The sequence below is a fragment of the Polyodon spathula genome, chromosome 15 (genome assembly GCF_017654505.1).
Source record: "Polyodon spathula isolate WHYD16114869_AA chromosome 15, ASM1765450v1, whole genome shotgun sequence".
NCBI classification, from domain to species: Eukaryota; Metazoa; Chordata; class Actinopteri; order Acipenseriformes; family Polyodontidae; genus Polyodon; species Polyodon spathula.
Genome location: NC_054548.1, coordinates 32,841,162 through 32,854,343, shown reverse-complemented (window position 1 = coordinate 32,854,343; position 13,182 = coordinate 32,841,162). Strand labels below are relative to the sequence as shown.

Below are 13,182 nucleotides of genomic sequence, written 5' to 3'. Positions count from 1 at the left end.
GATCCTTGATGTGTGCCATTTCGTTCCACTTGGACGCCAGATTCCAAGATCTAGATAGTGCCCAAACATTTTTTTATGACAATTTCAGGGTATAAAGGAACTGGCCCAGAATAGTGCCATGTGCTGGTTTGATGGAAAAAATATTAATCTGTTCATGAGTTGTATGGATTTGAAATTTTTGGGTTCTCAGTACAGCTCTTCAGGGTAGATCACTGGTGTCCAGTACATGGATTTTTGGTGGATCTCGAGAAAAATCAGAACAAGCACTAACATATACAACAGTTTTTGTTACGGCTGATGGGGAGAGTCTTCTGTGCCATCTAGTAGCACAGGAAAATATCTCGACAGTTTCTGCATTTTAATTTATGCATATGTGTGCGACTAGAAATCCTAAAGGTTGACTATAAAAAAAAAAAAAAAAAAAAAAAAAAAAAAACAGATATGTTGGTTTCTTCACAAGAAATGAGAAATGAAGGTATGTCAGAAGATGAAAGCATAATGTTAGTTACAGCATGTTCACATCTATAAGTAGCAAAAGAACATACAAGTTCAACCAACAGGTACTAAAAGATTTTTCCTGGCTGAAGTTTTACAATCTTTAAAAAAAAAAAAAAAAAAAAAAAAAAAAAAAAATCCATGTTTTGCACATTTTGCCAGGATGCAGGGGAACTGATGGCAGGCAAGACTGCATTTTAACAAGGAGTCAGAAGTTCAAACGTGAAAATATATTAAAGCAGTGTGCTTCAAAATGGCATGCAATGTGCAGATAGGCATACATCCAGAAACGTCAGCCAGACCATCCCGCTACCATACTAGGCAAGTAGCACATTCTGAGGAAGATGCTACCAGGCAGGTAAAAATCATTTAAGTTGGAAAAAAAAATGTTTTTCATTATAATTACTGAAGTATTGAAAGATTTCAACAATATTTGTAGATATTCAACAATACATTTGAGCAAAACTCAATTTTTTTTTTTTTTTATGAGCCCCTAAATTTCAGTGCGGGTCAACATTTTTTTTTAACTTAGATGCACATATGCCTAAAAAAAGTTTTTGTAGAGCCCTGCCTACAAGTTACAAGACTCAGATGAAAAATGCTGGTAAAGTTCTGTCTTATAACTAACTACCTATGCTTAGTATAAAAAAATGCTTTGATTGCACATTTGTTATGTTTTTCTTGTGGTTGTTTTGTTTTATTATTGCTGTCTTATGTATTGGACATTATTATATTAAATCCCGCTAATAATTGTTGGTCATAGCTTACTGGTGGATCGCGGAGCCCGTTGATTGGTGTAATTGCAGTTGTTGCGGCGGTAGAATCTACGTTGCGGTAGTGGTGGTGTGGGCAGCAGAAATGCTGTCCTCAACCCAGTGCACTGCAGTAGTTGCGGCGGTAGAATCTAAGTTGCGGTAGTGGTGGTGCTGGTATTGGCTAAGCTGTCCTCAACCCAGTGCACTGCAGTAGTTGCGGCGGTAGAATCTAAGTTGCGGTAGTGGTGGTGTGGGCAGCAGAAATGCTGTCCTCAACCCAGTGCACTGCAGTAGTTGCGGCGGTAGAATCTAAGTTGCGGTAGTGGTGGTGTGGGCAGCAGAAATGCTGTCCTCAACCCAGTGCACTGCAGTAGTTGCGGCGGTAGAATCTAAGTTGCGGTAGTGGTGGTGTGGGCAGCAGAAATGCTGTCCTCAACCCAGTGCACTGCAGTAGTTGCGGCGGTAGAATCTAAGTTGCGGTAGTGGTGGTGTGGGCAGCAGAAATGCTGTCCTCAACCCAGTGCACTGCAGTAGTTGCGGCGGTAGAATCTAAGTTGCGGTAGTGGTGGTGCTGGTATTGGCTAAGCTGTCCTCAACCCAGTGCACTGCAGTAGTTGCGGCGGTAGAATCTAAGTTGCGGTAGTGGTGGTGTGGGCAGCAGAAATGCTGTCCTCAACCCAGTGCACTGCAGTAGTTGCGGCGGTAGAATCTAAGTTGCGGTAGTGGTGGTGTGGGCAGCAGAAATGCTGTCCTCAACCCAGTGCACTGCAGTAGTTGCGGCGGTAGAATCTAAGTTGCGGTAGTGGTGGTGTGGGCAGCAGAAATGCTGTCCTCAACCCAGTGCACTGCAGTAGTTGCGGCGGTAGAATCTAAGTTGCGGTAGTGGTGGTGTGGGCAGCAGAAATGCTGTCCTCAACCCAGTGCACTGCAGTAGTTGCGGCGGTAGAATCTAAGTTGCGGTAGTGGTGGTGTGGGCAGCAGAAATGCTGTCCTCAACCCAGTGCACTGCAGTAGTTGCGGCGGTAGAATCTAAGTTGCGGTAGTGGTGGTGTGGGCAGCAGAAATGCTGTCCTCAACCCAGTGCACTGCAGTAGTTGCGGCGGTAGAATCTAAGTTGCGGTAGTGGTGGTGTGGGCAGCAGAAATGCTGTCCTCAACCCAGTGCACTGCAGTAGTTGCGGCGGTAGAATCTAAGTTGCGGTAGTGGTGGTGTGGGCAGCAGAAATGCTGTCCTCAACCCAGTGCACTGCAGTAGTTGCGGCGGTAGAATCTAAGTTGCGGTAGTGGTGGTGTGGGCAGCAGAAATGCTGTCCTCAACCCAGTGCACTGCAGTAGTTGCGGCGGTAGAATCTAAGTTGCGGTAGTGGTGGTGTGGGGCAGCAGAAATGCTGTCCTCAACCCAGTGCACTGCAGTAGTTGCGGCGGTAGAATCTAAGTTGCGGTAGTGGTGGTGTGGGCAGCAGAAATGCTGTCCTCAACCCAGTGCACTGTAGTTGCGGCGGTAGAATCTAAGTTGCGGTAGTGGTGGTGTGGGCAGCAGAAATGCTGTCCTCAACCCAGTGCACTGCAGTAGTTGCGGCGGTAGAATCTAAGTTGCGGTAGTGGTGGTGTGGGCAGCAGAAATGCTGTCCTCAACCCAGTGCACTGCAGTAGTTGCGGCGGTAGAATCTAAGTTGCGGTAGTGGTGGTGTGGGCAGCAGAAATGCTGTCCTCAACCCAGTGCACTGCAGTAGTTGCGGCGGTAGAATCTAAGTTGCGGTAGTGGTGGTGTGGGCAGCAGAAATGCTGTCCTCAACCCAGTGCACTGCAGTAGTTGCGGCGGTAGAATCTAAGTTGCGGTAGTGGTGGTGTGGGCAGCAGAAATGCTGTCCTCAACCCAGTGCACTGCAGTAGTTGCGGCGGTAGAATCTAAGTTGCGGTAGTGGTGGTGTGGGCAGCAGAAATGCTGTCCTCAACCCAGTGCACTGCAGTAATTGCGGCGGTAGAATCTAATGTTGCGGTAGTGACACCCTGGGCAGCAAGAGCTGCTTGATGAGATTTTGGGATCTGTCCTCAACCCAGTGCAAGATGGGCAGAATGGCCTCCTCGCGTTTGTAAACTTTCTTATGTTCTTATGTTCTTAGAATCTAAGAAAATTGCGGTAGTGGTGGTTTTGGCAACAAAAGAAAACAATTGCTGTCCTCAATACAGTGCTGTGAAAAACTGTTTGCCCCTGGTCTGATTTTCTGCATTTTTGCACATTTTTCACATTGAATTTGGTCAGATCTTTTTGTGGGTTGTAGTAGTATATAGAGGGAGTCAGAAAGAAAAAATGACATCAAAGTTTGGTGCTTCTTTCATTTGTTTGGTGTGCAAGCTAATCAAATATGCAGTCTTCAGATGTGAAAAAGTTATTGCCTCCCTAGTTAACTCAACCCAATTAAAGGGATAATTAGGGTCAGCTGTTTGAATACTTTGGTTAACAATCAGGACTGATTTGGGCCAGCCTTGCCCGATATAAATCTAACTAAATTTGGCCCTTACCGTCAGAGTGAAGTTGTCAGCACATAGGTTCTAGATGCACATTATGCCATGATCAAAAGAAATTCCTGAAGACCTCCGGAAAAAAGTTGAAAGGGTTACGAAGCCAGCTGTAAGGCTCTGGGGCTCCACCAAACCACAGTCAGAGCCATATTGTCCAAATGGAGAAAGTTTGGGACAGTGGTGAATCTTCCCAGGAGTGGTCGTCCTGCCAAAATCTCTCCAAGAGCAAGGGGTAAATTCGTCCAGGCAGTCACAAAGAACCCTAGAACAACATCCAGGGATCTGTAGGCCTCTCTCGCCTTGGCTAAGGTCAGTGTTCATGACTCCACCATCAGAAACACACTGGGCAAAAATGAGATTCATGGCAGAGTAGCAAGGTGGAAACCACTGATCACTAAGAAGAAAATTAATGTTTGTCTTAAGTTTGCCAAAAAGCACCTGGATGGTTCCCAAGAGTTCTGGAACAGTGTTCTATGGACAGATGAGTCAAAAGTGGAACTTTTTGGCCAACATGGGCCCTGTTATGTCTGGCAAAAACCAAACACTGCATTCCACAGTAAGAACCTCATACCTCATTTGGGGATGCTTTGCTGCATCAGGACCTGGACGACTTGCCATCAGTGAAGGAACCATGAATTCTGCTCTGTATCAGAGAATTCTACAGGAGAATGTCAGGCCATTGTCCGTGAACTGAAGCTGAAGCGCAGCTGGGTCATGTAGCAAGACAGTGATCAGAAACAAACAAGAAAGTCTACATCAGAATTGTTGAAGAACAAGAAATTTAAAGTTTTGGAATGGCTTAGTCAAAGTCCAGACCTAAACCCCATTGAGATGTTGTGGCAGGACCTGGAACGAGCAGTTTATGCTCGAAAACCCACAAAAGTCACTGAGTTGAAGCAGTTCTGCATGAAGGAGTGGGCCAAAATTCCTCCACAGCCCTGTGAGAGACTCATCAGTAACTACAGGAAGTATTTGGTTGCAGTTATTGCTGCTAAAGATGGTGTAACCAGTTATTGAGTCTAAGGGGGCAATTTTTTGCACAGGGGCATTGGGAGTTGCATAACTTTCTTTAATAAATAAATGAAATAAGTATCAAGATTTGTGTTATTTGTTCTCTCAGGGTCCCTTTTATCTAATATTAGATTTTGGGTGAAGATCTGATAACATTCAGTGTAAGAAATATGCAAAAATGCAGAAAATCAGACATGGGGCAGATACTTTTTCACAGCACTGATAACTTTTTCTGTTCTGATAATTTTCCAGTTTGGATCTTATTATGGTTCGGTTTTGTTTCCCTTTTTGTGGATCGGTATTAAGTTTGCAATTTTCCAGTCTGTCGGTACAACCCCTGTGTCAAGAGACTGTTGCATGGTTAGCGGTTTGTAAATAACTTCTCTCATTTCTTTGAGTACTATTGGGAGGATCTCACCCGGCCCAGGGGATTTGTTTATTTTAAGAGCTCCTAGTCCCTTTAACACTTCTGCTTTGGTTATGCTAAAGTTATTTAAAACTGGATAGGAACAGGTTGACATGTGGGGCATGTTGTCTGTATTAGCTTTTGTACAAACTTGTGAAAAGTAATAATTTAATATATTTGTTTGTTTTTTTTCTTCGTCTATGATTTTGCCATTTGTATCTCTTAGACATTTAACTTCCTCTTTGAATGTTTTCTTGCTGTTGTAATATTGGAAGAACATTTTGGAATTGGTTTTAGCCCCCTTAGCAATGTTCATTTCTATTTCTCTCTTGGCCTTTCTAACTTCCTTTTTGACTTGCGTTTGCAGTTCCAAGTACTCTTTCTGTGTAGTTTGTTTTTGGTCCCTTTTTAGATGCTCTGTAAAGTGCATTTTTTGTTGAATGTTTTTTTTAATTGATCTATTAAACCATTTTGGCAATTGTGTTTTAGATTTAGATTTGTCTACTTTTGTGATGTAATTGTTTTGCGCCTCTCGTACTACATTTAAAAAAAAAAACAGCCATCCTCAAATCACTTTACACTTTCATGTGCTTGTATTATCAGTATGCGATTAAATATTGCAATTTTTTATACTCAATTCACCAAATATTACAGCGTGTAGCCTCCAAAGGAACAATCTCATAATTAAAGTTGAGGGGAAAGCGTTGTCCAGAGTCTGTACCACATCCAGGAGCTGCCAGCAGGTTAAAATATAGTTCCACTCCACCTTGCTTAGTTGCCTGGTTGTAGTATGCCATGACTCTCTCTCCACCCAGGTCCTCCTGGGAAGGCCAATGTCCTCTGCTTCTAGGAGGGGCTGGTCCTTGCCTCTCCGTGTCCTACAAGTCCTTCTACTCCTAAGAAGGCACGCCGGTGTTGCTGCTGTTTTAGGGAGGTTGGGGGTGCAAGCCAGACCTGCTGTCGCAGTGAGGCAGTGGTTAGGCCTCGAATTAACTCCTCCATCACAATGTCTTCTTGAAAGGCCAGCAGGTAATCAGGATACCCCCATCGAGACAATTATGCTATGTCTGCCGCCAGGACTCCCAGCTTCTCCCCGGCGGGTTCCACCTTCCTGAACCGGCAGCTAAAGGCTGCAGAGAGGGGTTCTAAATCGAGCAGGACCTGCAGGGCCTTCCTCTCCACCACCACTGCCACCGCCAACGCCACTGCCAGCTTGCAGATTGAGCTTCTGGACCCCAGCTGTTCGCCCAGGCCGATATGCAGAACTTCGCCTGGTGGGCATCCCATCGTAGCGACCGACCTTGATACTCGCATTGGCTGATCGTGCTGATTGCAAGTCCCTGGGGTTGCCGGGTTGGGACTGTTGGGGCTCGCAGTGGTGGTCTTCGTGCCATCTGCTGCTGGTGCTTCCTGGATAGCTTTACTCTGCCCATTGGACTTGAAATAACAACAATTATTAACATTTTTCCAAAAATCCAGCAGTCCCAGCATCCTCTGCATCTATTTAACGCCTACTTAAATATTGCTCCTCCCCTGATCGTCTCTCTGCTGTCAGGAGTTTGCCACGCTGCTGTAATAATAATTCTGTATTTAATAGAGTTAATCTAGGTTGATTAGTTCTTGAATTAAATTGATGTGTTACAAGAGAGAGGATTTACCGTGAACACACATGCACACGCTAAACACAAGGAAAGTTTAATCAATAGTACTATTTTATAGTTCACAAATATTAGACAGAAATCAGAAAAGTCAGAAAGTAAATCTCATAGTTTAAGCACAAAAGCTTGTCAAAGCTCTCACCCTGCATTCAAGCAGCTAGCAGGGCCAGTGAAATATGACACTGCTTATCTTCACACATAAATACAGCACCACTCAGCAGCAGCATGCAGGCATGTATCTAGTAGCTTGCTATATACACCTTCACACAGCCTAAGCTGAAATGGTGCAGGATATATCATATTAAGCTATGATATATAGATTAAGTGTAACAGTTGGCTAGCTGAGGTGCCAGGTAAATATTTATTCTACCAATGTTTGTGTTAATTTTCACCAAAGCCGTCACTAGGACATAGCAGTAACCCCACATAAAACAAGTTATCCCTACTACACCATATCCTAAAACAAGGGAACACAAAACCAAGGAACTTTCACAACTACAAATTTGAACTTAGGGCAATTTGACCCCTACAAAAGAAATAGAAAGAAAGCAAACTTGATGTTTCACTCTTACATTTTATTGCACTGAATTGCCTCCACACAGGATACTAATTAACCTTTACACCACGGGTAAATATAAATATATTACGTTTTATAGAAAAACATTCTTTCCAGCAATGTTAAAGTTTGCTAGAAACATGGTTAAACAAACTGTTTGCACATTCCTTATTTCATGGACCCTGACCGCCAAGTGTTATAGCTTTTTTTCTCTGCACTACTGTAATTTACACAGAGAAATTGTTATAACTTTTACTTAATTGGCACAAATATATACATACGTTATCAAATAGCAAAATGCAAATCACTATTGCATTTCCAGAAACAGTATATCATAACATGGTCAGTTGCAATGCATTGCATATAAAGAAAATGATAATACTACCTTATGGCCAAGAGCCTGCCCCTGTGTGTATTTTGTGTTGGCCCAGGACTTTGAGCGAGACTTTTGGGATTTTAAGGGGGGGGGTGGCCATTGAGGCCATGTGTGCTTTGCACAAGGGGGGGTATATGTGGTAGAGTTCATGTCCCTATGTGTATTTTGTGTTGTGTGTTAATGTTGGTATATAGTCATTGGTACACGGGATGTAAACGGGTCTGTGAAAGACAAGTGTTTAAAATGTATATTTGTATTTAGGTACGAGGATTGCACAGCACTTCACGCGCAAGTAAAACGTAATATGTGAGCACAAAAAGGGAAACAAAACTGAACCAGGTAACTACAGACCAGTAAGCCTGACTTCTATTATATGCAAACTTATGGAAACTATAACAAGATCCAAAATGGAAAATTACCTATATGGTAACAGGGTACTGGGAGACAGTCAGCATGGTTTTAGGAAAGGGAGATCGTGCCTAACTAACTTGCTTGATTTTTTTGAGGATGCAACATCGATAATGGATAATTGCAAAGCATATGACATGGTTTATTTAGATTTCCAGAAAGCTTCTGACAAAGTCCCGCACAAAAGATTAATTCTCAAACTGAACGCAGTTGGAATTCAAGGAAACACATGTACATGGATTAGGGAGTGGTTAACATGTAGAAAACAGAAAGTACTGATTAGAGGAAAAACCTCAGAATGGAGTGTGGTAACCAGTGGTGTACCACAGGGATCAGTATTAGGTCCTCTGCTATTCCTAATCTACATTAATGATTTAGATTCTGGTATAGTAAGCAAACTTGTTAAATTTGCAGACGACACAAAAGTAGGAGGAGTGGCAAACACTGTTGCAGCAGCAAAGGTCATTCAAAATGATCTAGACAAGATTCAAAACTGGGCAGACACATGGCAAATGACATTTAATAGAGAAAAGTGTAAGGTACTGCACGCAGGAAATAAAAATGTACATTATAAATATCATATGGGAGATACTGAAATTGGAGAAGGAATCTATGAAAAAGACCTAGGAGTTCTTGTTGACTCAGAAATGTCTTCATCTAGACAATGTGGGGAAGCTATAAAAAAGGCCAACAAGATGCTCGGATACATTGTGAAAAGTGTTGAATTTAAATCAAGGGAAGTAATGTTAAAACTGTACAATGCACTAGTAAGACCTCATCTTGAATATTGTGTTCAGTTCTGGTCACCTCGCTATAAAAAAGATATTGCTGCTCTAGAAAGAGTGCAAAGAAGAGCAACCAGAATTATTCCGGGCTTAAAAGGCATGTCATATGCAGACAGGCTAAAAGAATTGAATCTGTTCAGTCTTGAACAAAGAAGACTACGTGGCGACCTAATTCAAGCATTCAAAATTCTAAAAGGTATTGACAGTGTCGACCCAAGGGACTTTTTCAGCCTGAAAAAAGAAACAAGGACCAGGGGTCACAAATGGAGATTAGAGAAAGGGGCATTCAGAACAGAAAATAGGAGGCACTTTTTTACACAGAGAATTGTGAGGGTCTGGAATCAACTCCCCAGTAATGTTGTTGAAGCTGACACCCTGGGATCCTTCAAGAAGCTGCTTGATGAGATTCTGGGATCAATAAGCTACTAACAAAACAACCAAACGAGCAAGATGGGCCAAATGGCCTCCTCTCGTTTGTAAACTTTCTTATGTTCTTAATTCACGAGCTGTTGTACCGCGACTCCAATTGAATGATTGATTAGCAATCGAGTCTCAGTACAGCTGCATAAAAGCTGCATGTTTTCACCCACTCGGGGTTGGGTGTTCGGTGAGTGGAGAACGGGATTGGAGACGGAGGTAATAAATAATAAAATAATAACGTAAAGTTAAAATATCTGCGACCCGTGTTTTGTGTAGTGTTAGTATGTTTTGTTTGTCTCTTGTTTTGGCGAATGTGCTGTGTTTTTGTGTTTGTTACAACCGTTTATTTTCTGGCTGTCTGTTCATTTATTAAATGCTGAGCGAAACTATTCGCTCAGCTCCACCAAACTCCACCTCTCTCTGTTGTTTATTTCCTGTTTCTTGCCTGACATCACCCACTGCAGCTGTCTTTGTGACATACCTAAACATAATTTAGCAACCATCCTATTTCTCTCTTCACCCATTAGTAAGTTAACATTTTATTACTTTAAACCAATACGGCAAGGTAATCCTTTACACTGGTGCTTTCCCAGTTTACTAATTTTTACTGCTATACTAGTAAAAAATAAAACAAAACTAATTGTCTTTCTATGCATGCTGCCATGACAGTTTAAAGGTTTTCTGCTTTCTCTGTGACTACGTCTGTCTGTGTGGGTCTTGCTCTCTTGCTCTTATGGATTGTAGTTCAGCGCGATGATGTCGTAGCGCTGTTACGGGCAATCTCTGTAATGGCGGGGGCAATAATGGCCCCCGCGGTGATGTCGTCGCAGTCTTGGACTCTGTGTTATGTCATGTAGCCATGTTTAATGTTCCTTTCTGCTTAAGACATAGATACTTTGTGTCTTGCTTGCTGCAGTTATGAATTATCTGTGCATAATTCACCTGCCCTTTCAACCTAGTCCAGTCCAGATGCCACCTTGCCCTGGTCATCTAGTTCAGTATGGCACACAGTTCAGTATATCTGCAGAAAGGGACCCCTTTTCTTCAAGACACAGAGGTATCATTAATTATAGTCCAGTTACAATTCTATTACATATTCAGGTATTAATGTCATATTTAGGGAATATGCACATGTGGAAAAGTGGGTTACAGTGTGCAGATGATGCAGTGCTCCAAACAACAACAACACAGTTCTGATGAAGTGGTGGGTTTCTAAATTGTAATCCAATGGTCGAAACTGACCAATAGAAAGTATAAATGAAACACAGGGAAAACACAACAAAGTGTACTGCTCTGTATAATTAATGCACAGGGCAGTCCCAGATAAAGTACACAGTAATCAAAAGACACATACACAATACATATACACGATCACCAGTCCTCAGTGAGTGCAGTAGTGCTCGTAGTGAATATGCAATTTATCGTGCTCTGGTGCAGTGATGTTCCGGGTAAGTGCTGGCCTCTGGCGACAGCTCCGGAACGTGTTCGCCGTCTAATAATAACAAGTAACAATTAGACAAACAAAACACTCACTGCAATAATACGGGTCCTTCCGGGTTCAATGCGTTAACCAAAATGAAGGAAAGATTGCGTCCCTCTGTCCCCTATTTGTACCGTCACACATGACCCCTTGGTAAACGATTGCAGCCACTCCTCTAATCCCTTCCGGGTTGATGGGTTTGTGCACCGAAGTTCCACCCCTTTTCTAGATGACGACTTCCTTTCTAGGGATGCTCACTAGTAAGGAGAAAGCGGCTTGGAACATCTTTGTCGCAGTGTTTCGGGGTTTCCTGGGCAATCACTAGGCCGAAAACTATGTGGAGCTGGTTGAGACTCTGGTGAAGAACTACGGCACAATGGGCTGTATGATGTCCCTCAAAGTCCATATCCTTGATGCTCATCTTGATAAATTCAAGGAGAACATGGGAGCGTACTCGGAGGAGCAAGGCGAGTGCTTCCACCAGGATATACTGGACTTTGAATGCTGCTACCAAGGACAGTATAACGAGAACATGATGGGAGACTACATTTGGGGGCTGATTAGTGAAAGTGATTTACAGTATAATCGTAAATTTCGAAAAACTACTCACTTCTAAATCTTTTGTAGTCATTTTTGTATTACTTTAGTATAAATACGTGTTAATTTGGATTCATATGTTGTTTTTTTCTGACTTTATGTGAACGAAAAGACACAAATTCGCCCGTTTTCTCATTGGAAATAGTGATATTTTGAAATTTACCTGTTCTGGTCACAAAAGCAAAGTTTGTGGGGAATAATAGCCATTTTCTATACTTTTGAGGCATAAGCAATTAGGAAATAACATTTACTACCCAGGAACCAAAAAAAAAAATTTGTTACATGGTGAAATCAGACTGTCAGCTACTAAGAAGGGATGTGCACAACCTATAGTTTTCAGCCTTTTAGTTAACAGTATTTTTATTACCGAATGAAACTTCTGGGCATGCAGTTATATTCCCGGTACCTCTACTTAAAGATCTCATAAAATGCTTTCTTTTTAAATTCTCAACACAGTTGTATCAAGTCTGCAAGTTCTTGTGTGTGCTAAAGAGAGACAGTCCGCTGCCACGTTTGTAGCCTACTTTAAATTACTTCACGATTTCAGCTTAAGAGCCTTTAAGTAAGATGACACTGGCTGCAACTCCATTGTCATTTTTTTATACACAAATAACTTACTTGATTTGAAAAACATCATGAACGATACAAGCAACTACTTGCTTTGATTAAATTAGTAGTATACAACAAAATATGAAAGCGGATTAAGTTCAACAATCAACAATGACAACTTTTTAATGAAAAAAATATTGTAGCCTACTTCAATCGGAACATTAGCTTGCTATGTTGTAGCGTGCATGGGGGAAGGCAGCAGCAGGACTGGTAGGTGACGTAATCACATATGAAGACATACAGTGGCTTGCGAAAGTATTGACCCCCCCTTGGCATTACTCCTATTTTGTTGCCTTACAACCTGGAATTAAAATGAATTTTTTAGGGGTTTGTATCATTTGATTTACACAACATGCCTACCACTTTGAAGATGTAAAATATTTTTTATTGTGAAACAAGAAATAAGACAAAAAAACAGAAAACTTGAGCGTGCATAAGTATTCAACCCCCCCAAAGTCAATACTTTGTAGAGCCACTTTTGCAGCAATTACAGCTGCAAGTCTCTTGGGGTATGTATCTGTAAGCTTGGCACATCTAGCCACTGGGATTTTTGCCCATTCTTCAAGGCAAAACTGCTCCAGCTCCTTCAAGTTGGATGGGTTCCACTGGTGTACAGCAATATTTAAGTCATACCACAGATTCTCAATTGGATTGAGGTGTGGGCTTTGACTAGGTCATTGTCCTGCTGGAAGGTGAACCTCCGTCCCAGTCTCAAATCTCTGGAAAACTGAAACAGGTTTCCCTCAAGAATTTCCCTGTATTTAGCGTCATCCATCATTCCTTCAATTCTGACCAGTTTCCCTGTCCCTGCCGGTGAAAAACATCCCCACAGCATGATGCTGCCACCACCATGCTTCACTGTGGGGATGGTGTTCTTGGGGTGGTGAGAGGTGTTGGGTTTGCGCCAGACATAGCGTTTTCCTTGATGGCCAAAAAGCTCAATTTTAGTCTCATCTGACCAGAGTACCTTCTTCCATATGTTTGGGGAGTCTCCCACATGCCTTTTGGCAAACACCAAACGTGTTTGCTTATTTTTTTCATTAAGCAATGGTTTTTTTCTGGCCACTCTTCCGTAAAGCCCAGCTCTGTGGAGTGTACGGCTTA

General features: G+C 42.3%; 1 protein-coding gene across 1 annotated transcript in view; it reads left to right on the top strand.

Annotated features, from left to right (window-relative positions):
- The window catches only part of LOC121327792 (dynein heavy chain domain-containing protein 1), a 66,850-nt gene extending 60,761 nt beyond the window's left edge, over positions 1-6,089 (top strand). Inside the window, exon 8 of the mRNA XM_041271998.1 lies at positions 6,005-6,089. Coding sequence (XP_041127932.1) covers positions 6,005-6,089 — 85 coding nt within the window. The remainder of the gene's footprint in view (positions 1-6,004) is intronic.
- Positions 6,090-13,182: the final 7,093 nt, after the last annotated feature.